Raw genomic sequence first — 27086 nt, 5'->3', positions numbered from 1 at the left:
ATTAGGAATGACAGCAAGTGTGAGTATTTAATAGCAAAGAGCTTACAAAGCAGAAAAAAGGCCACTTGAAAATAATTTAGAGAAAGTAGAGCTTGGTGCAGAGAGAGTGTGTCCAAGCAGAAACCTGTTTTGTAATCATGACTCTACCAGCTGAGTAACCTTGGGCACGTTACTTAACCTTTCTGTGCCTTAGTTTTCTCAGCCTATGAAATGGCATAAAACACCCACCTTGCCTGTTGGACAGGACTGGTGTTCCATACCAGTGGTTGATCACTTTCAGCTTGCAGGCCAAATTCAGCTTGTAGCTTATTTCTAATAGAGTCTTATTGGAATATGGTCACTCTCATTTATTACATGCTGTGTGTGACTGCTTTCTCGGTACAACGACAGTAGTTGTGACAGAGCCGATGGGGATCTCAATCCCAAAATATTTATCATCTGGCCCCTGTGTTCAGTAAGGTCATACCATACATACCAATACCATCATGAATTCATTATAAAATTGAAATATAGATCAATTGACACAGGTATATGGGAAAGACCTCTTCATTTCACAAGAAATATAAGGGCGGGGTTTGCCAGATATTAATGGTTTTTCTTGAAGAAGTCTCTGTTTTGGGGGCAGCTGGTGGCTCAGTGGTTGAGCATCTGCCTTTGGCTCAGGTCATGATCCCAAGGTCCTGGGATCAAGTCCCATGTCAGGCTCCCTGCAGGGAGCCTGCTTCTCCCTCTGCCTGTGTCTCTGCCTCTCTCTGTGTCTCTCATGAATAAATAAATAAATAATAAAAATCTAAAAAAAAAGTCCCTGTTTTGGTTGGTGAAATGCACTCTTACCATAGGCAGCTGGGCATCTTCAGGTTGCAAAGGCCCACACCTGGCGTACAGGTCCATGCATACCTGGAGTAGAGGTCCATACAAGAGTTACTCTCTTGATTAGAGAGAATGATGGGTCTTGAAATATTTCTCATTTCATGAGAAAATGAACTGTATTGTGAACTCATAAGACAGGATGGAGAAGGGGCTACTGATTCAGCTGTGGTTTCTAGATCACCTAGAAATACGTTGGGCCATAGTCGAGGTGCTGGGGCTGCACAGTAGTCTGTGGCCTCCTGGTACCCACATACTGGCTTTGAGATGTGCCCAGGAGGTGTTCAAGAAGACCTCAGAAAGTGCACTGAAAACTCTGCTGTTTGGATTTGTTCTCTCTTCACTCTTTTATTGTATATTACTTATTTTTTAGTAGGCTATACATGTGTAAGTGATAAATAACCAAAAGATTTTAGAGGTAGACCGTGAAAAACAAGTCTCCCTTCTATCCCTGACACCCAGTGACTAGTTCCTCACCTTAGATGAACCCAATGATGTCACACATCTTTTCACTGATAGTAGCATTCAGGTACACATGTACATTGCTTCCATTTCTGTCATTTAGGTTTTCTGTCCTTTCTAAATTTTTTGTAAGGAATGATTGAGGACAAGTGTGTGGGAGCGGGGGGAGGGGTAGAGGGAGAGAGAATTTCAAGCACATTCCCCGCTAAACACAGAGCCCTATACAGGGCTGGATCTCACGACTCTGAGATCATGACCTGAACCAAAATCAAGAGTTGGATGCCCAACCAGCTGAGCCACCCAGGTGCCCCAGTCCTCTCTAACTTTCAATTTTAAAAAATTGCAAACTTGGGGTGCCTAGGTGGCTCAGTCGGTTAAGCATCTGACTTTAGCTTGGGTCATGATCGCAGGGTGCTGGGATCAAGCCCCCCATCAGGCTCCCTGCTCTGCAAGGAGCCTGCTTCTCCCTCTCCCTCTGCCTCTTAACCCCTGCTCATGCTCTCCCGTACTCTCAGATAAATAAAATCTTTTTTAAAAATTGCAAACTTACAAAAAGGTTGAAAGAATAATACCATGTAATCTTCACCTGGATTCACCAGTGGTTAGCATTTATTATATTTGCTTTAATGTTCCCTCTCCCCCCCCCCTTTTTTTTCCGCAATTTTTAAGAGTGAGCAGCAGAAACAAACTGAGTAGCAAAAATCACTATTTTTCACCCCTTAATACTTCAACATACATCTCCTAAGAGCAAAGATATCTTCCCACGTACAAACAGAAGCACAATTTCACCCTCAAACTCAACAACTGTATGTCACTGATGCAGTATCATTATCATATCTGGTCCTTAGTTAGATTTTCCCATTTGCTTTCATAATGTCCTTTATAGCTTAAAAAAAAAAAAATCCAGGATCTTCTCAAGGACTCTTTGTTATATCTGGTTGTTATGCCTGTTCAAATTCTTTAAGCACTTGTCAGCTTTTGTTCCCTTCTGACTTCTACCCTCACTCTGGGTTCTTCTGTCTTCTACTTTGCTTCTTTACCTTTTCTCTTGAGACAGGGTTTCAATACTCGCTTTCTTCAGCCCCACAGGTGTCAGCCAGTCTCACAGAGCAGGATGGATCTTGACGTGGTTAACATGTTTGTGATCGCCGGCGGGACACTGGCCATCCCCATCCTGGCGTTTGTAGCCTCATTTCTCCTATGGCCTTCAGCGTTGATAAAAATCTACTACTGGTAAGTTAATTTTATAATTGAAGTGTTCAAGAGTATCATAATAATAGTGTCATCTTCTCTGCTTGTCCTTTTGGTGGTGTTTTTTTTCAACATTTTATCATGAAATATTTCAAACATACAGAAAAGTTGAAAGACCTATCTGAGTTTAGGGAATGTTCTTGAAGAATTGATGGTATCGCCTCACTAGGTAAATTCTTTTCTGGTTTATGATAGCGTCTTTGCCTGGGAAGCCACCCTCACACCAAAGTCATGGATTCTGTATTCAGGCAAGGATTGTGTATGGTGATGGGAGCTCCTTTGCTATTATCTTGGTTGCTGGATTCTGACCCAGTAGAGTCCTGACAGGGCAGTGATGTGCACTGAAAAATGAATTTAGACCAGGGCCAAAGGAGATGGCATGGGTAGGACAGGATGGGTTTTAGGGGGTGCCTGGGTGGCTCAGTCGGTTAAGTGTCTGCTTTTGGCTCAGGTCATGATCTCAGGGTTCTGGGATCAAGCCCCTGTGTCTGGGGCTCCCTGCTCAGCAGGGAGTCTGCTTTTCCCTCTCCTTCTCTCTCCTGCTCAGGCTCTCTCTCTCTCTCAAGTAAATAAATAAAATAAAAAAGAATGGGTTTTAGATTTGTTCTAAACAGGTTCATTAGTAAAGTGATGGAAAGAAAAAGGAGTTTCCAAAATTTTTATCATTTTCGTATCTTTATGATTCTTGCCCTATCTGTATAACACCTCTGCTTTCCTTTTGTATTTTCTTTAGAGTAAGTCACTCTTTTTACCTTAAGTCAATTTAAGAGTGATGTAAATCTCACTCCCTTAAGCAGAAAATTCCTGTTTGCCATATATACTCTGCCATAAATAGTAAATTTATATTAAAAAGTAAAAAGGAACACAATGCAGTTAAACTATGTTCTTAAATTCTAGCCTACCAAAGACTGTGTGTCTCCTTTCTCTTTGTCACAAAGTCCAGAGAGGTGTGAAAGATGTAACAGCCCTGAACAGAGCCTTCCTCGTTGATGGAATCAGAAGATTAACAGTTGAAAGGAGATTAGCTTTCTCATGGTGTGCTTCAGTGACTTTTCATGCCATGGTCCATTTACCAAATAAAATCACCCCCATGCCTCATGGTGTGTGTCTCTTGGCGAAGGCAATCCCAAAATAGACCTGGTTCCTCTCTGTGTCGTAGGGAAAAGGGAAGCACTTTGAGATTTACTCCAGACCCTGGCTGTTAGAATTGCCTTCTGGGCACAGAGACGAGAATGCAGAGAGGTTGTACTTGTGCCCTTTATCTGCTCTCCTTTCTGGCTCCCTTTTGTTTCATGAGAGTGTAGAATTATCCTCCTGCCAGCCAGCCTCTGATCCTTGAAAAGAAGCTAATTGAACAGAAGGGAGTTTTTCATCCTGCACTCTCCCTCGCTCTCTTGGGGGGGATGGTGGTGACCCTTTCCCAGGGTCACCCAGGACCCACTTCTGCATTGACAAAGCTGAGATGCTGGCTGCCTTAGTGCCGTGGCCCTGCAGCATGAGTGGCAGGAGTGCTTTGGGGCCGAGGCCCCTGGACGGCCCCTGACATGGAGAGGCCAGAGTCCCAGGCCCCTTGTGGCCCTCCAGAGGTGCCTTGGACTTCTGCACACAAATGCCATCTTTCTTAAGTCAGATCAAGGCAGAGAACGCAGTTCAGTGATGTGGCCTGTAACCATGGATATGGCTGCAGACAGAGGTGTGATTATATAGAGGCTGATTCCACCCACTGCGTGTGGAAACCAGCCTCCATGCTGTGTAGTCCCTCAATCCCCAGCTTCCTCCAGGCCATCAGGAAGAGGCTTTCAGAGTTAGGAGTGTCAGAATAATTTTGACATTCAAGCTTTTATTTTATTTTATTTTATTTTATTTTATTTTATTTTATTTTATTTTATTTATTTTATTTTTATAAATTTATTTTTAATTTTTATTGGTGTTCAATTTGCAACTTATATAATAACACCCAGTGCTCATCCCGTCAAGTGCCCACCTCAGTGCCCGTCACCCAGTCACCCCCACCCCCCGCCATTCAAGCTTTTAAAAGAAAAATAACCTTGTAGCAAATAATTCACCTTTTATTGAGTTAAAATTCACAAAACATAAAATTCACTATTTTAAAGCATATAATTCAAGTTTTAATATATTCATGGCATTAGAGCATCTGGCTGGCTCTGTCAGAAGAACATGTGACTCTTGACCTTGGGATCGTGAGTTTGAGCTCCATGTTGGGTGTAGAGATTACTAAAGCAAATTAAAATAGGGACGCCTGGGTGGCTCAGCAGTTGGGCGCCTGCCTTTGGCTCAGGTCATGATCCTGGGATCCAGGATCGAGTCCTGCATCAGGCTCCCTGTGAGAAGCCTGCTTCTCCCTCTGCCTATGTCTCTGCCTCTCTCTCTCAGTCTGTGTCTCTCATGAATAAATAAATAAATCTTTAAAAAAAGAAAAGAAAAGAATAAAATAAAATAATAAAATAAAATAAAATAAAATAAAATAAAATAAAATAATAAAATAAGGGATGCCTGGGTGGCTCAGTGATTGAGCATCTGCCTTTGGCTCAGGTCGTGATCCTAGGGTCCTGGGATTGAGTTCCACATCGGGCTCCCCACAGGGAGCCTGCTTCTCCCTCTGCCTATGTCTCTGTCTCTCTCTGTGTCTCTCATGAATAAATAAAATATTTTTAAACAATTAAAAGTCAAAAAAATATATATATATATACGTATATATTCACAGTGTTGTGCAACCATTACCACTATCTAATTCCAGAACATTTCCCTCTTCCCAAAAGGAATCCCTGTACCTGTTTCCTGTTATTCACAGTTTCCCTGTCCCTTCATCCCCTGGCAACTATAACTACATCTTCTGTCTCTTTGGATTTACCTGTTTTAGCCATTTCATGTAAATGAGATCATAAAATTTGTGGCATTTAATGTCTAATTTCTGCCACTTAGCATGCTTTCACGGTGCATCCATGTTGCAGCATGTGTTGGTACTTTATGATTATAGCTAAATTCTAGTCCATTGTGTGGTTATACAATATAATATGTATTTAAATGGACATTTTGTATTGTTTCCACTTTTTTGCCTGTTGTGAATAAGCCACATGGCAAATTATTCACTTTTATCAACCAATAATACCACTAAAGCCCTGAGAGGCCCCACATAGCAGAGCATTCAGTCCCTTATTAAATGACAGTACAGATGCATGTGATCTTGAAGCCTGCCCATGCCTGTCACTCAGCTCAGAGCTATAGCCAGAGGACAAATACAGTGCTCTTGATTTTATGAACTCAGGCACACAGGCCAAGAATAAACCTAGCTGGTTGGAGAGAATGAAAATCCTAGAAAATCTTTTGGATTGTGCCAGGTTGTATTGTGGCATGAAGGGTTGGGATTATGGTACATGGTGCCATTGTGGAAGGCTGTCGGAAATCCTGTGATTTCCTCCTCCTCCCACCCCCACTGAAATGCACAGCCTGTTTTCTTCATCTTACCTCACTACAAGTGACATTTATACAGTGGGTATCTTGGGATGAACAGCTTTACTATGAGTCACTTACATTCCTTAACCACAGCTACACCTCCAAATGCCTTTGTTTGCTTGGCTGCCCATTATTACCACCAGTGGATTCATTCTGCAGAGCTAGATGGGCCAGGTTAATTTTCAGGATTGCTATGTGAACAGGAATAGCAGGCAGCAGAGCTAGCTGGGCGTCCCAAACACCCCGAGCTGCTCTGCCAGACAATGGTGCAGTGTAATCATCACAGCAGGCTCTCTCCTAGACTTCTCTCTGGGATCTTCTGAGCCCCTTTGAAACAAGAACAGGTGTCCCTAGTAGACCATGGCTGGTCTTCGGAGCAGCTCTCTAAGATTCAGTGTCCCTGGAGCATGGCCAGCCTGTCTGCATAGCAGCGTGGACCATGGTTGCCCCTGTAGGAGGCACCAAATGCTTTACTGGGAGTCAACAGAGAACCACAGCTGGAGATGCTGGGGCCACTGTGGGTGACATCAGGGGCAGCTCTGATTTTTCTTGTGCAGAATATTAAGAATATTCACAGGATGAAAAAGATTGGGATTTTTAAAGATTTTTATTTTCCCAAAGAACCTCAGTTGGGACATAAAGGTAAGGAATCATAAGAGAGAAAAATGTACAAGGATTGAAAAAGAAAAAAAGAAAACCAGCATTGTTTGCAGATAACACGAACATGTTCATAGAAAGTCCAAAGGAACTCTATAGATAATTTTTTGGAATTAATAAGTGAGTTTGGCAAGATTGCTAAATACAAGATAAGTAAACAAAAATCAGTTGTATTATTATATGACAGCAACAAAAAAATAGAAAATGGAAAAAAAAATTTAATGATACTATTTACCGGGTTGCTGAGCTACAGCGGTTGAGCTCTGCCTTCGGCTCAGGGCGTGATCCCAGGGTCCGGGATCGAGTCCCACGTTGGGCTTCTTGCAAGAGAGTCTGCTTCTCCCTTTCCCTATGTCTTTGCATCTCCCCACCCCCCATGTCTCTCATGAATAAATAAATTAAATTTTAAAAACCAACAACAACAAAAAAATATTTACTATTGTATCAACAAATACAGAATCAAGAAATACAGAATAAGAATGAGTCTAAAGAATTATGAAGTATTAGAGGAATGTTGAAAGACCTAAAGTAATGGAGGTAGAGACTAGTATTTGTGAGTTGGAAGGCTTTTTATCACTGGCATACCAGACTTCCCTAAAATGCTATATAGATTCACTGTACACCCATTTAAAATCCCAGCAAGTTTTTTTTATGGAATTTAATAAACTGCTTCTTAAACTTGTAAAGAAAAGCAAAGAGCCAATTAAGCAAGATAGTCCCGAAGAAGAACAATGCTAGATGATTTACATGCCCAGCTGTCAAACCTAATTATGAAGCAACAGTAAATCAAGGCAGTGTAAAATTGCACAAAGTAGGGCCAACCAGTGGGGCGGGACAGCCCAGGAACAGATGCATGTAGATACAGTCCCTTGAATTATGATAAACGTGCACTGCTTTGCAGGGGGGAAAGGGGCTGTGTCAACTAGCTATCCATCTGGGAAAAAAAGTTAATCATGACCTCTTTGGTGGGCAGAGTTACTAAAACAGCCCCTTAAATATCTACCTGTTGAATCCCCAGAAACTGTGGATATGATGACAAATCACTCCCATAGTTGTTATGTTATATTACAGTTGACCCAAAGACAGGATTATCTGAGGAGGCCTGATCCAATCCTATTAGCACTTAACAGTGAAGGGATTCAAAGCACGAGAAAGACTCAGTGCTATGGCTGGTTTGCAGTCAGAGAGGGCCCCATGAGAAGGAATGCCAGTGGGTTCTAGGAGCAGACAGCCCCTGGCTGACAACCAGCTAGACAGCAGGGATCTTAGTCCTAGACCACAAGGAACTGAATTCTGCTAATAACCTAAATATAATAAGCTTGGAAGCGGATTCCTTCTCAGAGCTTCCAGATCAGAGCCAGCTGATGCCTTGATTTCAGCTTTGTGGTACGTTCAGAAGAGAACTCGGCTAAGCTCCCTCCTGACCTGCAGAACCGTGAGTTAATAATTGAGTGTTGTTTGAGGCTGCTAAGCTTGGTACTTTGTAATGCAGCTATAAAAAAGAATACGGCCTCATCCACAACCTTGTACCATGCACAAAAATCAAATCTGGGTGGATTATAGATCTAAATGAAACAATAACGCTTTTATAAGGAAACACAGAAAAACCTCACAACAGAGGTTATCCAAATGGCCAGTAAACATATGTAATGATGCTCAACTTCATTGGCCATACAGGAAATTTAATAAAACCACAGTGAGGGACGCCCAGGTGGCTCAGTGGTTGAGCATCTACCTTCAGCTCAGGCCGTGATCCTGGAGTCCCAGGATTGAGTCCCACATTGGGCTCTTCACAGGGAACCTGCTTCTCCCTCTGCCTATGTCTCTCCTCCTCTCTCTATGACTCTCATGAATAAATAAATAAAAATCTTTAAAAAAAAAAAAAAGACAAATCACAATGAGATGCCATTTCACACCCACCAGTATGGCTAAAGTGAAACAGCCTAATAATTCCAAGTCTGGGCAAGGACGTTGTATTCATTTCCTAGAGCTGCTGTGACAAACAACCACAATTTAGGTGACTTAAAACAACAGAAATTTATTCTCTCACAGTTCTGGAGGGTGGAAATACCAAATCAAGGTGTTGGCAAGGTTAGTTACTTCTGGAGGCTCTGAGGGAGAATCTGTTCAGTGCCTCTTCCCTAGTTTCCAGTGACTGTAAGCAATCCTGGGCATTCTTTGACTTATACACATGTGCTTCATGTACAGATGTGTCACTCTACTGTCTGTCTCTGTGTATCACATGGTGTTCTTCCTTCTGTGTGTTTCTGGGTCCAAATTCCCTCTTTTTATAAGGGCACTAGCCATATTGGGTCTGGGGCCAACCCTAGTCCAGTATGACCTCAACTCAACTTGATTATAACTAGGAAGACACTGTTTCCAAATAAGGTCATATCCACAGGTTCCAGGTAGACATAAATTTGGGGGAAATAATATCCAACCCAGTATGAATGTGGAGCAACTTGAATAAATAAATAAAATCTTTAAAAAAAAACAAAACATTATGCTGAGCAAAATAAGCCAGACACCAAAAAAACACATACTGAATGACCCCATTTATATTAGATGTCCAGAATAAGCTGATCCGTAAAGTAAACACAAAGAGACATGAAGGAAACTAGACACATGAAGGACCTATAGGGAGAGGGCAATGGAGAGTGAGTGCTAACCAGTGTGGATTTTTTTTAATTGTGGTAAATTTACCATTCTACTCCTTTTTTTATTTTTATTTTTTATTTATTTATGATAGTCACAGAGAGAGAGAGAGAGGCAGAGACATAAGCAGGCTCCATGCACCAGGAGCCCGACGTGGGACTCGATCCCGGGTCTCCAGGATCGTGCCCTGGGCCAAAGGCAGGCGCCAAACTGCTGCGCCACCCAGGGATCCCCCATTCTACTCCTTTTAAAGTGTACAGTTCAGTCTTGTTTCTTTTTGATGAAAGTGTTCCAGAAATAGATAGTGGTAATGGTTGCACTACTTTGTGAATATACTTTAAAAAAAAAAGTTCCTCGGAACACCTGGGTGGCTCAGCAGTTGAGCATCTGCCTTCGGCTCAGTTCGTGATCCCGGAGTCCTGGGATTGAGTCCCACATTGGGCTTCCTGTGTGGAGCCTGCTTCTCCCTCTGCCTATGTCTCTGCCTCTCTCTCTGTGTCTCTCATGAATAAATAAAATATTTTTTTAAAAGGTCCTCAATTGTACCCTTTAAAAGAGTGACTTTTAAGATATATCAATTGTATCTCAATGAAAAGAGATCTATACCCCACATCCTAGTCATTAGGGAAATGCAAATCAGAATCATAGTGAAATGCTACACACCTATCAGAGCAGCTATTATTATATATATTTTTTAGGGTGGCTATTTAAAAAAAAACAAATGGAGAATAAGTGTTAGTGAGGCTATATAGGGAAACCCTTGTATATCACTGGTAGAAATGTGAAATAGTACAGCTGCTGTGGACAAATTTAGTGGTTCCTCAAAAAAATTACACATAGAATTACCTTATGATCCAGCAATTCTACTTCTGGGTATATACCCCAAAAACTTGAAAGCAAAGACTCAAACAGATATTTGTATACTGATGTTCATAGCAGCATTACTCAAAATAGCCAAAAAAATGAAACTGCCCAAAATTCATCAACAGATGAATGATAAACAAAATGTGGTACCTAGGGACACCTGGGTGGCTCAGCGATTGAGCATCTGCCTTCAGCTCAGGTCGTGATCCCAGAGTCCCAGGATCAAGTCCCACATCGGGCTCCCTGAATGGAGTCTGCTTCTCTCTCTGCCTATGTCTCTGCCTCTCTTTCTGTGTCTTTCATAAATAAATAAATAAAATCTTTTTTAAAAAGTGTGGTACCTATATACAATGGAATAGTATTCAGTTTTAAAAAAGGAATGAAATTCCAATACCTGCTAAAACATGGATGAACCTTGAAATCATCATGCGAAGTGAAATAAGCCAGACACAAAAGAACAGTGTTGTAGAGGAGCCTGCTTCTCCCTCTCCTGCTGCCACTCCCTCTGCCCGTGCTATCTCACTCTCTCTTTCAAATAAATAAACATCTTTTTAATTCTTTATTTGAGAAAGAGAACATGAACAGGGGAGGAGGGAGAGAGGGAAAGGGAGAAGCAGACTTGCCACCGAGCAGGGAACCAGATGTGAGGCTCTATCCCAGGACCCTGAGATCATAACCTGAGCCAAAAGCAGAGATTTAACCAGCTGAGCTACCCAGGTGCCCCCCCCAAAAAAGAATTTCTATTTGGGATGATCAAAAAGTTTCCAAAATTGATATCGTGATGGCTAATATACCACATTGTGAATGTACTTACTGTCACTGAATTGTATGGTTAAAATGGTGAATCTTCTGTTATGCGTATTTTATCACAATTAAAAAATAAACATTGAAGTACTTTTCTTCAGAGGTTCTTGTAATCTAGTAACACTGAGACTTGTACGATGAAGGGTCTGGATCTTGGAGGAATATATATATATGGACTATCAATCACTCAGCCATAAAAAAGAGCTTATCATTTGTGACAACATGGATGTACCTAGAGGATATTATGCTAAGTGACATACATAAGTCAGAGAAAGAGAAATACTGATGTGAGGAATCTAAAAAACAAGACAAATGAGCAAACAAAAAACAGAAACAGAATCATAAATGCAGAAAACAAACTGGTAGTTGCCAAAGGAGAAGAGGGTGGGGGTAGGGGCAAAATGAGTAGAAGGAATTAAGATGTACATCATTCCAGTTATAAAATAAATGAGTCACAGAGATCAAAAGTACAGCACAGGGAATATAGTCAAGAAGACTGTAAAAACAGTATGCTGTCACATGGGTGTTGTATGGTGACAGATGGCAACTACATTTATTGTGGTGAGCACTGAGTAATGTATAGAATTGTCCAAGCACTATATTGTATACCTGAAACTAATAAAACATTGTATATCAATTATACTGAATTTTTAAGAAACATCATATAGTCAATAAATGAATGAACTTGGATATGAATGAATGAATGAATGAACTCATGTTACGGTGCCATGATTTAGAATTTTGAAATATGCTTGCTTTGTCATAAGAGCTTTTAAGCTAGCCAATGTTATTTTTAATGTTTTGAATAGGCAATGCATTTCATTGAAAAAGGAAAGTGGTAAAAGTCTCTCTCCTACCACTGTTCCTTTCCACCTACTTCTCACTATAACCCCCGCCTCTGCTCCAGATACTCACTGTAATAGTGCCTTGTATATGCTCTCCTGTGTTTTATATGCAGATGCAAGTAAATATGAATATATATCCTTATCTCCTCCATTTATTTACACTGAGGGTTAACACTGGTCCGTTTAGGCTATATGCTTTTTGCAAGACTTGGCTACCTCTCTGGTGCAAAGTATACCACAAAGTGAATCTCTGATTAAATTAATTATCTTTCATCTTGGAGAGATTCTTCATGCAGAGAGTTCAATTTGTTTGAAGGTAATTCCATGTTGAAGTCGAATTCAGGCCAAACCCCAGCACTGCCAAGTCTTACGTAACCCAACAGAAGCTGAGCTTTCAACCAGCTGCCATATGTTGTGAGGAATAAAGCCAGAGAACTGATGCAGATAGTTCTTAAAAGTCAAGTTTTCGCGTGCCTGGATGGCTCAGTTGGTTAAGCATCTGCCTTTGGCTTGGGTCATGATCCCAGAGCCCTGGGATAACCCCCATGTCAGGCTCCCTGCTTAGCGGGGAGCCTGCTTCTCCCTCTCCCTCTACCCCTCCCCCCAGCTCCTGTTTTCTGTTGCGCGCTCTCTCTCTCTCTTTCTCTCTCTCAAATAAATAAAGTCTTCAAAAAAAGTCCAGTTCTCACTCAAAATCTCTAGGGGTAAGAAACCAGCATATATTAATTATGTATTACATATACATATAATTAATATATTTTAATACATTTATGTGTATATATGTTTGGGGAGGGGGGATGTGACCCTTATTGAGCTTATCCACCAGAGTGGAAATAGTATCTGTATTAAAACAAATGTTTGTTACTATGACTTCTGCATCACAGTTAAAATCCACTCAATCAAAATCCACTAGTTAAAAATCAATACCTTCTTTGAAGCTACAGCAACACTTAAATAAGGTTAAGACTCAAAAAGCAGGACTTTGTTTGGTTGGAAAGTGAATTACACTTCCCACTTGATAGGGCACCTGGGTGACTCAGTGGTGAAGCATCTGTGTTTGGCTCAGGTCATGATCCTGAGGTCCTGGGATCGAGTCCTGCATCAGGGTCCCTGCAGGGAACCTGCTTCTCCCCCTGCCTGTGTCTCTGCTTCTCTTTCTGTGTCTCTCATGAATAAATAAATAAAATCTTTAAAAACAAAAATACTTCCCACTTGCTCAAATAGACTTACTTTTGTAACAAAATTGTGTTTTTTCACAGAGCTAAGAGTCCCCTGGACTCACCCAGTCAGAACAGCTGTCAGAGGGTTTAATCCTGAGATTGTAAGAAACCCAGGCACGCCTTGTAAGGACAGTCTTCTCTTGGCCTTTCTCCCCAACCAGAGATTTGTGGATGTGTGGAATGATACCACCATCAGCAATCATGGCCTTGATGAGAGAGGCTAGTTCTTCATCTCCACAAATAGCGAGTTGCTTTACCTTCAAGTCTGGGGTGCCTCTCTTGCCCCTCAGAGTCGCTCTGCGGTGAGGTCCTTACTCCAGGTTAGCCTCACTGTCCCCCACGCTACGCGAATAGCACTCATGGCTATTCGTCCTAGATTTCAGGCGTCTGTGAATATGGCCCACCAGGAACTGCACACCAGCTCTCTGCCAGGGGGAGCTGCCTTTGTCTTGGCCGTTCTGGAGTTCTTCCCAGCCTTACTGCCAGCCACTTCGAATTCAGCTGTAGCTCAGAGAAGCAAGGCAGAGAAAGGCCATTGAGGTAGCTCGGGCAATCCCACCACCTACTCCATCATACCACCATTGAAGCTGCTAAAAATATAGATCTATAGATGAACAAAAGGTTATTATGTGTCATGCTTCTTCAGAAAACACTCTTTTTCCTCCCCCTAGTTAGAAGTATTAGAAGAATACATACCAGGATATTTATTTAAACTGCTTCCTGAAATGGTTCCACTCTGTGCTCCCTGAGGGTGAAGCTCTGTGGGAACCTGTGGGGAGGAGGAAGAGGGAAGCTGAGGGAAGTAGGAGTGTGGAGAGGGTGCATGCCCCTCCCAAAGCCACTTCTCTGGAGCTTGCTAATTTTGTTTCGCCTCTGTTTTTCTTCCCCAGGTACTGGCGGAGAACACTGGGCATGCAGGTCCGCTACGCGTACCATGAAGACTATCAGTTCTGCTATTCTTTCCGGGGCAGGCCTGGGCCCAAACCGTCCATCCTCATGCTCCATGGATTCTCTGCACACAAGGATATGTGGCTCAGCGTGGTCAAGGTGCAGTTCTAGGTTCTTCTCTCTCAACAGGGTGTCACTCAGTAAAGAAAAGAGTGTCTACTTACATGTGATGTCATCAGCAATGATGGAGAGCCAAGGGAACCCAGAACTGTGGTTCAAATCATCTTAAAACTAATTCAGGGGGTACCTGCATGGCTCAGTTGGGTAAGCCTCTGACTTCAGCTCAGGTCATGATCCAGGGTCCTAGGATCCAGCCCCATGTTGGGCTCCCTGCTCAGTGGAGAGTCTGCTACTCCCTCTCCCTCTGCCCGTAGCTCCCCCTGCTTGTGCTCTCTCTCTCTCTCTCTCAAATAAATAAATTAAAATCTTAAAAAAAAAAAAACAAGAAAACCCCCAAAACTAATTCAGTATAGGGGTGCCTGCCTGGCTTAGTCGGTAGAGCATATGACTCGAGATCTCATGGGTTGGGAGTTCAAGCCCCATGTCTTGGGAGGGAAGTTCCCCAGACTCCCACCTCAAGCAGAACCATACCTGAATGATTCCAAGTAGGATCTACAGCAGGGGGAAAGGCTCACACATCCTATAGTTCTCTTCTCATTTCCAAATTCTACTGGAAGGAAAGTCATCCTTATGCCTTAACAAACCTCTTACTTCCTGACCCACCTCAGATGGTTTTGGTATAACTGGTAGTTGTGTATTGCTAACTGATATTTCTCAGCTTCTGGTAAAAAGTGGCATAAATATAAATGGAAGGTGTTTTAGGATAATCATTCCAGGAATTAGACCTCAATGCGAAAAAAAAAAAAAAAAAGGTTGAAATCAGAAGCAGTGTGATCAGACATGTTTCTGAGCTTTGCTCCTGTTGGCTCTGGAGCTGCCCAGAGTTCTGGGAGAACAGAGGCTTCTTTCCTAGTTCCAAGTCAGTGGCTACACAACTAGAATAAGTGTGGAAGGGGTGAAAGGGAAGGAGTTAGTACCTATCAACTTGGATCAAGAAAGAGCGAGGGGCATCTGGGTGGCTCAATGAGTTAAGCATCTGCCTTTGGCTCAGGTCATGATCCCAGAGTTCTGGGATCACGTCCCGCATTGGGCTCCCTGCTTGGTGGAGAGCCTACTTCTCCTTGTCCCTCTCCCTCTGCTGCTCCCCCTGCTTGTTTGCTCTCTCGCTCTCTCTCCTGGTCAAATAAGTAAAAATCTTAAAAAAAATAAAGCAAGATCATTTGAGAAAACAGTTCTATTTAAAAAAAGAGTGAGAGACTCAAGCAGGCTACCCCAACCTTTGTCCCCCACTTCCCCCCTATTCCAGAGCCTCCTGAGTTCCCTTCCATTTGAGTCTTGGTCTTTGAGGGCCTCTGCTCCCTATGAAACTACTGGCAGTGCTTACTCACATCAGATGTAACTAGGATAAGACACTGGGTAGCTTAGGCCCATACATCCTCAGGGATGGCTGTCTAGGTCACTTGTAAGTGGGGGCAACCTCCCTAGAAGAGTGAGCAGACATGTCCTGCACACCACATACTGACTCTCTGCACCTGTGTGTCCTTAGTTCCTTCCAAAGAACCTGCACTTGGTCTGTGTGGACATGCCAGGACATGAGGGGACCACCCGATCCTCCCTGGATGACCTGTCTATAGATGGGCAAGTAAAGAGAATACACCAGGTAAGAGGAGGCTCCACCCAAAATTGCTCATACTGGGCAGCCTGGGTGGCTCAGCGGTTTAGTGCTGCCTTCAGCCCGGGACGTGATCCTGGAGACCCGGGATTGAATCCCACATCACATGGAGCCTGCTTCTCCCTCTGCTTGTGTCTCTGCCTCTCTGTCTCTCTCTATGTGTGTCTCTCATGAATAAATAAATAAAATCTTAAAAAAAAAATGCTCATATCTTACCCACTTCATATACCCAGGTCCGGAGAGCAGGTAAGAGAGTTCTATGCTGACTTGTAACCAGTCTCCAATGCATTCTGACTACAGATATTTTTAAACAAAATGGCACCCTAATGGTATCATTAGTCAGCTGTGGAGGGCCAGGACCTATTGCAGACTGTTCTCCTTTAAGCCCATTTTAGTTATTTCTCAAGAAATATGATATGGACATTTTTTAGCTCTTTAAAAAAGGATTTTAGAATTCTCAAGACCATTTCCCTGGAGTCTATCTTTTGCTTACTACCTACATGACATAATATAACGATAGCCCTTCTGCCTAGTTGTGGAGGATGGGGCAGGTACTCTTTGCATTTTGTTCTGTTTTAGCATCTAGCTTCAGCCTCTCTCTGGCTGGGCTTTCAAGGTTATGGGACTCATGAGCCACTTCAGAATTTAGTATTCGTAAGTTTCAGATTGACATTATGAATTTTCCTCAGATGAGGTTATTTATTTGATGTCTGTGTCCAACCTAACCCCCTTTAAAGTGTGTATTCTGATGAGGTCAGGAACCTAGTCTTTTGGGGTCTGCTATATCCTTAAGAGCTGACTTTAGTTCCTTGTACATAATAGATATCCAATAAATGGTTTTTTTATGTGGGTGGATGGTTGGATGAATGGTTAGATTGTTGAATAGACAGATAGGTGGATCGTTATATGAAATGGATGGGTGGATGAGTGGGAAGGGCTTTCAATGTAGGGCAAGAGTCAGCAAACCATGGTTGGCCTGCCACCTATTATTGTAAGCCAAGTTTACTTAGAATATAACCATGCTTATTCTTTGACATATTACCTCTGGCCACTTTGTGCTACAACAGCAGAGTTGAGTAGTTGCAAAAGAAAACATTTGACCCACAAAGCAAAAAATATTTTTCCCTTGGGACCTTTGTTAAAAAAAAGTTTGCTGGCTCGTGAGTTGGGGAATCCTTGTCAGTTTTATACTTATAAATTACCCTTCAGTCACCTGTGCCAGGTAAAGAGGATTAGATGCCACAGGGCTTGTCTGGGTAAGGATCTAGTAGATTGCAGGCCCTTGTTCATTACTTGTCACTTCTTCTGGGAAGTACAGAGGTTTTCTGCTGTATAATCTGTAGTTACCGTCTACAGCTATATAACCAAAGCTCTTTCTCATTTTCCTCCCTAGTTTGTAGAATGCCTCAAGCTGAACAAAAAACCCTTCCATCTGATAGGCACCTCCATGGGTGGCCATGTGGCTGGGGTATATGCCGCTTACTACCCATCAGATGTCTGCAGTCTTTGTCTTGTGTGCCCTGCTGGTGAGTTATAAGGCAATAGCCCTGTGCATGACTTGAGCATGGCATGGTCTGAATCTCTAAAGAACAGTGTCTGCACTGACTGTCTTATAGAACCATTTTTCGGTGTCTACTTGAGAGTTATGCAATGCTTAAGTGATAACTAACCAACAATAGCTGTATAACCATAATCATAACCATACAGACTTTTAAAATCTAGAGCCAGCCTTGTTCCACAAAGGATTCAAGGTAGTTAATTAAAATGTGTCTAGTACTTTGCAGCATATAAATACTTTTAAATATAATGATAATATTAACATCAACCCTTTTTTAAAGATTTTATTTGTTTATTTGAGAGAGAGGGAGAGCGTGAGCAGGGGAAGGGGTCAAGGGAAAAAGACAAGTAAACTCTGCGCTTAGCACAGACCTTGATACGGAGCTCGATCCCATGACTCTGAGATCATGACCTGAGCTGAAACCAACAGTTGGATGCTCAACTGACTAAGCCACCCAGGTGCCCTTAACATTCACCATTTATTGAGCTTTTACGAGCTAAGGTCTTTATATGGATTTAGTTCTTGCCATATTCTTATGAGGTGAAAATGCTTTTTTGAAAATGCTATTTTTATGCCTCTCTCCTTTTTTGTGAAAACTCAGAAACCTCAACACATGACAAGATCTTTTTTAAAAAAATAAAAAAACCCTAGTTTCTGTGTTTTTATGTATATACGTGTCAACTTGAACTGTAATAGGTCCCTAGAAATTACAATTTGAAGTTGGATTTTTTAAAAAGATTTTATTGGAAAAAAAGATTATATTTTTTAAGATTTTTTTATTTATTCATGAGAGACAGAGAGAGGCAGAGACATAGGCAGAGGGAGAAGCAGGCTCCTTCAGGGGAGCCCGATGTGGGACTCAATCCCGGGTCTCCAGAACCACACCCTGAGCCAAAGGCTGATGCTCAACCACTGAGCCACCCAGGTGTCCCAGAAAAGATTATATCTTTTTAAGTAATCTCTGTATCCAGTAGGGATTCAGACTTACAACTCCAAGATCTAGAGTCGCATACTCCATCGACTGAGCCAGCCAGGTGCCCCTGAAGTTGGATTTTTAAAATTCATTTTTCCAAAAAAAAAATTCATTTTTCTTAAATAAGTCTTCAAATTTGGATTTATAATGTGTTAGAAAATCTTAATTTTTTTTCTTTTTCCTTCTCCTGCTCCCTCTCTGATACTTTATTGGAATATGAATTACACATAGTACATCACCCAAATTGTAAGTGTATATCTCAATAACTTTTCACATGGATAATTACTATCCAGGTCAAGATAGTATGCTCATTTTATAGGTGGGAACATTGAGGCACAAAGAAATTATGTTACTGCTAGAGCTGCAATAGGAACAAATCCTAGGCTGTCTGACTCCAAAAACCCAAAGTGTGGCTTTTTTGGAAATCCTTTAATGTCCGCTACCTCTTTGATGTCACTCTTACTCACTACCTCCTTTATCTGCTGGAACTTGCCATGAGTCAAACCTTCTACTGAAACCTAACGAAACTGACCTTTAAAATCTTTGTCACCAAAATCATTTTCAGGTCTGTTGAGGACATTGAAATTGAAAGTAAACTCCCAAAGGGTTTTCTTTTCTCTTTTTCCCAAGTACCATGTCTGAAATCATTTGGCCTTGTAGTAATAAGGTTTGAGAATTGGATAAATAGCTCCTTTTGGAAGTTTTTACATTTTTAATCACTTATGGAAGGTCAGATCTAACTGGCTTTTTTGAATGTGTGTTCATTTACTCAGAGAAGAGTTTCACACCTAAGTTTCAATTGGAAATTTAAAATTAAGATATTTGGGTGCACCTGGATGGCTCAGTCAGTTAAGTGTCCGACTCTTGATTTTGGCTCAGGTCATGATTTCAGGGTCTTGAGATCTAGCCCTGCACCTGGCTCTGCACTGACTTATGGAGCCGCTTAAGATTCTCTCTCTCCCCCTCTACCCCTCCCCCTACTTGTGCTCTTTATTAAGATTTTTGTGTGTAGAAATGAAATGATAAGCTTTTTTACTTTGAAATAATTTTAAGGGGTGCCTGGGTGGCTCAGTTGGTTGGGTGTCTGCCTTTGGCTCAGGTCATGGTCCCCAGGATCCTAGGATTGAGCCCTGCTCAGCAGGGGGTCTGCTTCTCCCTCTCCCTCTGCCTGCCATTCCCCCTGTTTGTGTTTTCTCTCTCTCTGTAAAATAAATATATAAAATATTTTTTAAAAAATTTTAGATTTACAGAAATGTTTAAAAAATAGTAGAGTCCCATATATCTTTCACCCAGCTTCCCGCATTGTTAACAGCTCGCCTTACCATGGTAAATTTGTCAGAGCTTAGAAACCAACACTGGTGTGCTACTATTAACTGAACTTTATTGGATTCCATTAATTTTTCCACTCATGTCCTTTTTTTGCCCCAGGATCCAATCCAGGATAGCACATGACATTTAATCTAAGATTATTTTTAAAGTAGAAGGAAGGGTACCTAGGTGGCTCTGATGGTTAAGCGTCTGCCATCAGCTCAGGTCATGATCCCGGGGTCCTGGGATTGAGCCCCGCATCGGGCTTCTGCCCTGTGAAGAGTCTGTTCCTCTCTCTCCCTCTGCCTGCTGCTCCCCTCTGCTTGTGCTCTCTCTAGCTCTGTCAAATAAGTAAATAAAATCTTTTTAAAAGTAAATAAAGTAAAAGAAAGTAGATCTTGTAATCTGCCCCATGGCATCCCGAAAGCCTCACAATGCCCGTGCTAACTTTAAACGAACTGCTGAATATGGGAGATTTGCAAAGTGTGGATCTCAGCAGCACGGTATTGATGTCACCACCTTTCTTTGTGAAATATAGCTCCAGCAGCGAAGTTAAACACTTAGACCTTGGCTCTGCATTGGAAGTGAGAACTAGTTTTGCCCTCCTGTGCGCACATCAGCTCATGTGAATTCTCGTGTTTTGCTTCAGGGAGATAGGAAATGCTGGTCAGTCTCAGTGAGCACCTAATGCTGTCCGGGAGGAAGAGGGGCTATGTAGCAGACACCTCCTGCCCCAACATGGGGGGTGGCTCAGAAGGGGCCTCTCTCTCTCCCTGTGGTAATGTATTGACCTTCAAACAGAGATTACTAAGTGGCTCCAGGCCAAGGGAAGGAGGCGTCAGTCACTCCATTCCTGCCACCATGTATTTTATTAGCTCTCCTCTCAATGATACGATGTGAAGGGGCTCAGGCAAGTTGTCTTCTAGACTAATGCTGCTTAAACTCTATGCTACATGTGCCTCCCTAGCAACTTGATCAAGTGCAGATTTGGATTCAAGAAACTTAAGAGAGGGGCTGAGATTCTGCATTTTCTACAGGCTTCCAGTGCTGCTGGTCCATGGACCACAGTTTGAACAACCGATCCCTGAAACATCCCGAAAGAGTTTTTTTTCTGTGTTTCTCGGAATGTGGTTTAGACTTCAAGCAAGGATGGCAGTAGCAGTGAAAAAGAAATCTGGTGGAAAGGCACCTGAAATATATTAGCTCTAGGCCGATATTAGAGGTTTCCTATATAAAATGGGAGTTGGTAAGAAGGTCGATACATTGCCAAGATGTTTTGGTTTGAATCCCACAGGCCTGCAGTACTCAACTGATAATCAATTTGTACAGCGGCTCAAAGAACTGCAGGACTCAGCCGCCGTCGAGAAGATCCCCTTGATCCCGTCCACCCCAGAAGAGATGAGTGAAATGCTCCAGCTCTGCTCCTATGTCCGCTTCAAGGTGCCCCAGCAGGTACCGTGACCCCAGCTGCGATAGGCCTGCCCTCTGACAAGTGCTTGGGTGGCCCGTGCCAGCTTCCTGCTCGTACCCTTCCCTCTTGTGCTCCTCTCTGTCATCATTCAGCGGGTGTCTGTACTGTGCCTGTGACATGCCAGGCACCGTGTCTGGACAGTGGTGAAGAAAGAAGACAGAGAAGGTACCTGGGCAGACACAGGCCAGTGCAATTAACAAGTAAATACTTACAAATTGTGATAAGTCCTATGGAGGAAGTGAAAATGGTATAGTGATGGAAAGCAGGGCGGCAGAGGAGACTTTGCTAAGCCCCTCTGAGGAAATAGTGGGGACACAGATGGGAAGAACATAGGTAAGTGCAAGACACTGGAAGGGGGCTGCGGGTTGGGGGTGTGACTGGTCCCTAGAGAGGGAGAGTGGCGGAGGGAGGCAAGAGATTGCAGAGACTTTTTTCCTTTTCTCTTTTCTTAATTTTAGGACTGCTTTACACTCTTAAGAATTATTAAGAACCAGGGCACCTGGGTGGCTCAGTCAGTTAAGCATCTGCCTTTGGCTCAGGTCATGATCCCAGCGTCCTGGGATCAAGCCTCATGTTGGGTGTCGGGCTCCTTGCTCAATGGGGAGTCTGCTCCTCTTTCTCCCTCTGTCCCTCTCCCCACTTGTGCTCTCTTTCTCCCTCTCTCAAAAAAATAAAATCTTGGGGGCAACCCTGGTGGTTCAATGGTTTAGTGCCACCTTCAGCCCAGGGCCTGATCCTGAAGACCTGGGATCAAGTCCCACGTTGGGCTCCCTGCATGGAGCCTGCTTTCTCCCTCTGCCTGTGTCTCTGCCTCTTTCTCTTTCTCTCTCTCTCTGTCTCTGTCTCTCATGAATAAATAAATAAAATCTGTAAAAAAAAAAAAAAAAAAAAAAAACTTAAAAAAAAAACCTAACCAAACAATTACTTGATGTTATTTCCAGCCTTGATTGTATCTTAGGCTAAGCAGAGAATATGTCCAGGTGAAGTGGCTATGAGCCCATGTCAGGTGTTTTTACATGCTTTGGCTTCCCAGGATTAGCCAATTTCCTTCCTAATTACAAAGGAAAGAGTATCAGTTGACCCTAACTCCCAATTACAATGCATCCTACATGGTGGGGATTTGGAACACCAGGCCCTAAACCTTGACAATGCCGTAAATTGCTAGACTTACCTCCTTCGCTGTCCCAGAGCCATGGGGCTTGAGGAAACACACCGTGTCTTGCCTTCTAATGGTGGCCCACTTCTCTGCAGATCCTTCAAGGCCTTGTTGACGTCCGCATTCCTCATAACAACTTCTACCGAAAGCGTAAGTAGCCCTGCTGAAGCTTTGCACTTGTGACAAGTGAAGCCTCGTGGGTGGCTGGCTTTTGTATGTTACATTTCTGACACTTTGATAGCTTTCTGGGGCCCCTAAAAGACAGAAAGTGGTGGCCCGGACTCCATGACTGTCCCAGAACTCTATAGCAGTGCCCACGGCACAGCCCAGCATGCACTCACTTTGTTTTCCTTGTCTGCAAAGTGTTTTTGGAAATCGTCAGTGAGAAGTCAAGATACTCCCTCCATCAGAACATGGACAAGATCAAGGTCCCCACACAGATCATTTGGGGGAAGCAAGACCAGGTATGTAGTGTGTCCCTGGGGCCTCCTTTGCCAGTTACAGCAGCTTCTGGGGACAAGCAAGAGGTCTTTTATCAAGTGAGCCTCACTGACTGGTTTCTGATACCAGGAAGAGATAGAATGCACCTTGGTGAGGTGCTGATATTTATGGGGAGCATCATTCTCTGCGTTGAGAGCAATTATGTTGATCTTTTAAAATGAAAGGCGATTTTAGGGACGCCTGGGTGGCTCAGCGGTTGAGCATCTACCTTCGGCTCAGGGAGTGATCCCACGGTCCTGGGATCGATCTCGCATCGGGCTCCCTGCATGGAGCCTGCCTCTCTCTCTGTGTCTTTCATGAATAAATAAATAAAATCTTAAAAATAAATAAAATGAAAGGCAATTTTATTTATTTATTTTTTTTAAAAAAAGATTTATTTAACACAGAGAGAGTGAGAGAGAGGCAGAGACACAGGCAGAGGGAGAAGCAGGCTCCATGCAGGGAGCCCGACGTGGGACTCGATCCCGGGTCTCCAGGATCACACCCTGAACTGCAGGCAGCGCCAAACCACTGCGCCACCGGAGCTGCCCTTAAAGGCAATTTTAAATCACTTTTATCAAAACCATGTAGTCTCATAGTACAAAAAACTTTAAAGAGTACAAAAAAAGGTTTATAATGAAAATGAGATCTCTTTTCCATCCCAGATCCCAATTCCTATTTCCTTGAGGCAGCTTTTACTGTCTTGTCTACCTTTCTTACATTTTCCGAGGCACGGATTGACATGTTTTCTGTGAAGGCGGCAAATATTTTCGACTTTATGGGCCCTACTATCTCTGTCGCAACTCCTGAGCTCTGTTGCTGTGCAAAAGCAGCCATAGACAATATGCAAACAAGTGGCATGATAGAGTTCCAGTGAACTTTTATTTCTGCAAACAGGCAGTGGGCCATTGTTTGCTTACCACTATTCCAAGCACTGTACAGCCTGCACAGCAGAACCTGGCAGCCCTTCCCAAAAAGAGTTCTGTGCATCAGTTCAAGTATTTCCCCCTCTGTGTTCAGTCCACCAGAGTGGGAGGGCCTTGTAGAGATATACAAGGTCTATTACTGTTTACGTCCCTTTGGCCTGCCAGCACAGTGCCTGGGATGCAGGAGACCCAGAGTATACAGTGATTGAGTGAGCAAGCAAGCAAGAACATAAATAAACACACTAGCAAAGGGACAATCCCACCGCCTGACTACCTATACATTTAAGTCAGCTAACAGATTTATATTGAGCACCTGCTACATGCCTGTCACCATGTTAGGCTCAGGGGATCCAGCAACTTCTAGTCTACCTACCATTAGAATGCATGCAGAGCTCAAACTCTGGGTGAGGTATGTCATGTGAGTGTAAGGTTGGATCCTGTCTTGGTAATTTTTATATTTTGTTCAAGATGGATCTTTTTGCATTAATGCTTATTTTCTAAATACTGCATTAAAATAATCTTCATCTTGATTACTGAGGTCTTTGGAGCCTGCATAAATTTTGTGCCCAAGGCAAGTGCCTCACTGCCCTCACCCTAGTCCTGGCTCTGGCCTGAAATGGGGTGGAGGAAAATTGTTTGACCATCTATGTGAATGTCTTGCCTGAGAAATAGCTGAGGCAGTTCCCATAGACATGCATACCTTCAGAGGGTCCACATAGCTATTTCACATACCTCTGAGTGACCATGGGGAATGCTGGATTGGCCAGCTTAACAGTGTCAAACCTAGAGACTCATGTGGGTTATTTTTGAGCTATGGTTCCTGACCTCTCTGCAAGGTAGATTTTCAGTTGGGAATTACTACTTTTTCATGCTTTGACTGGTTGACTCCACCTGCATTTCCTCTGGGCATTCTACAGAAGCTGGGCTTTATTTCTGCTCAGACCATTACCAGAGCAGCCTTTCCTGTGAGTATGGGGCTGGCAGAGGTGTCTGATTCCTCCATGGGGTGCCCCTTTCACTAAGCTCCCTACTTGCTGCTCCTATTTGTGGCCCAGGGGGGTGCTTTGCCATGCTCTGTGCTCCCTACCGTGGCTGAGGCATGCTGCTCACCCCAGTTCCCAGGTGGAAAATCTTGGTTTTAATAGTCTGAGTTGACAAGGATGGAGCTCAAAAATAGACAGCACTTGAGTTTGTGAGGGGTCTTGCTTTTGCATTGAAGGTAAAAGGAGGGGTCCTCCTGTGTGGGATGAGTTGAAGGTGTAAGTGATGACAAACAGGGAACAAATGCAAATCTGACACTACAGGACAGTGTTGGGGAGAAAACATTGGACAAGTATAAACAGCAAGGTAACCCAGGTGATAGTGAAATTAAGTGCATTGTTCAGGAAGGGTCAGGGGTCAATCCTGGAGAGCCGTGGCATTCGTGTCAGAAGAGCATTCCCCATTCACAAATATCAGGGCCTGTGGTCACACAGCTCTGGGGACCCCCAAAAGACCTTCAAAGGAACATTCTCCTCCTGGCTTGGGATAATTAGCCTTCACCTCCTGTGTCTTCCCTGTTGTGCCCTTCCCAGAGCTGGCCGTCTCTAGTCCAGGACGGTAGGGTGCATTCTCGGGGTCCAGCCTGATTGTGGCCATCTCTAACACAGCCCCATGGCTCCCCACTGCCCTCAGACAGAGGCCCATCTCTCCACCAGGCCTTCCCTGCTCTCACCATGACCTGCCCACCATCTGCAAATCTCTCCCCTCTGTGCACTCTCAGCTCCCAGGATGTCTCCCCCAGGGGAGCCCTCGTCTGCTGACCAGCCTGGCTTCCCTACCAGACCAAGAAACTTCCTCATGGGCAGGGACTATGTGTTTCCCCTTTCATAATGCTGGCAGAACATGAGTCCTGGCACGAGATTGCAGAATAAAACAGGCATGCAGTCGCTTCGGTCAGAGAGCCACGAGCACCAACGCTGAAGTGACTTGGTCCTTTTTTTTTTTTTAATATGTATTTATTTGAGAGAGAGTGAGAGAGAGAGCACAAGCAGGGAGGGGGCAGAGGGAGAGAAAGAAGCAGGCCCCCTGACGAGTAGGAAGCCCATTGTGAGGCTGGATCCCAGGACCCTGGGATCATGACCTGAGCTGAAGGCAGGCATTTAACCAGTGGAGCCACCCAGGTGCCCCTGAAGTGATTTGGTCCTAAACATCACCCCTGCCAGGCCCCGCACACACACAGGCTTGTAAGTCTTCTCTATCTAGCGTCCGCTCTCGCCCCACAGGTGCTTGACGTGTCTGGTGCAGACATGTTGGCCAAGTCAATCGCCAACTGCCAGGTGGAACTTCTAGAAAACTGTGGGCATTCCGTGGTAATGGAGAGGCCCAGGAAGACAGCCAAGCTCATCGTTGACTTCTTAGCTTCTGTGCACAGCCCAGGCAACAATAAGAAGCTGGACTGAGACCCCGACCGCAGCCTGCGCTCACACACAGCATCTACCCCCATCTCCAGAAGCGGACGCGGCCACCGTTTCTCAGGGATCCTGCCCCTAACGTGGTCGGAGCGCCAGCGTCCCTGAGGAGGCCAGTCCCCCCCCCCCCCCCCCCCCCCCCCCGCCACCATCCCTGTCCCCGGTCTCGACAGATCCACAGAGCTTCGGGGGCCATGAGGGAATCTCCAAGATATTTTTTCACAATCTAGAAAATCCTGTGGGACAAAGTAAAGAAAACCCAGCCATGAAATCTACCCGGAAGTCTTCAAGTTCATGTTGCAAAGCAGCTGCCTTGGACCGTGATCACCAAGGCCATTTCCTTTAAAACATCCTTCACAGACTGAGAACTCGAGGTTTTCCTGTTGCCTCGACGTTCTCCCCTGCATGGTCAGTGGCTGTTTTAGGAGCATTAGTCTCCATCTGCTGAGCCCTTCTCATTTCTGTCTAGTTTTAAGTTTTGCATAGAGGCCCGTATGTGAATGCACTGTGTCCACTGCAAGACCAGGAGAATGCAAACTGTAAGAAATGTTAGCACATGAGGAGGGGTGCAGGTCCACTTCTGCTAGCCCTCCTAGCTGCCAGAGCAGTGGAGAGCACAGGTGGGTGGTTTGATGGGCTCCCCCGCATGTCAGCCCCTGGCATAAGGGAGCCCAGACCCGTCGAGGTATGAAGAACACCTAGCAGGGTAGGTGTCCTGGGAATAATTTATTATTTTTTAAAATAGGACTAATGAAGCAATAATGTGCTATAATCAGACTCGGGTTCCACCACACAAGCGCCTCGTGGGCCTCTTTTCTATCTTGCTGTGCTATGAAGACTGTTGGGTGTAAAATACTAGTTTGTTAATGAATTCTGTGAATTCCGTGAACAGTAATGTGATTGAAAATAAATCTAAAACAGCTGTAAACGTGACCACAATGACATGAAATAAATTTAATAAATCTAGATCAGCAACATGCAGACA

The 27086-nt window shown here is 43.7% G+C and overlaps 1 protein-coding gene across 4 annotated transcripts in view; it reads left to right on the top strand.

Moving 5' to 3' along the window:
- The window catches only part of ABHD6 (abhydrolase domain containing 6, acylglycerol lipase), a 66682-nt gene extending 39596 nt beyond the window's left edge, over positions 1-27086 (top strand). For 3 of the 4 annotated variants that reach the window (XM_072785688.1, XM_072785690.1, XM_072785687.1), the window contains 8 exons: positions 2411-2562; positions 13990-14146; positions 15654-15767; positions 17173-17305; positions 20913-21070; positions 22341-22395; positions 22609-22709; positions 25916-27086. In XM_072785688.1, the coding sequence (XP_072641789.1) occupies positions 2444-2562; positions 13990-14146; positions 15654-15767; positions 17173-17305; positions 20913-21070; positions 22341-22395; positions 22609-22709; positions 25916-26092 (1014 nt within the window). In that variant the 5' untranslated portion in view covers positions 2411-2443 and the 3' untranslated portion in view covers positions 26093-27086. The remainder of the gene's footprint in view (positions 1-2410; positions 2563-13989; positions 14147-15653; positions 15768-17172; positions 17306-20912; positions 21071-22340; positions 22396-22608; positions 22710-25915) is intronic. The other variant, XM_072785689.1, reaches the window with a different exon arrangement.

Source organism: Canis lupus, chromosome 19 (genome assembly GCF_048164855.1).
Source record: "Canis lupus baileyi chromosome 19, mCanLup2.hap1, whole genome shotgun sequence".
Classification (NCBI taxonomy): domain Eukaryota; kingdom Metazoa; phylum Chordata; class Mammalia; order Carnivora; family Canidae; genus Canis; species Canis lupus.
The sequence above is the reverse complement of the archived record's forward strand: the minus strand, read 5'-3'. Positions and strand labels throughout refer to the sequence as shown.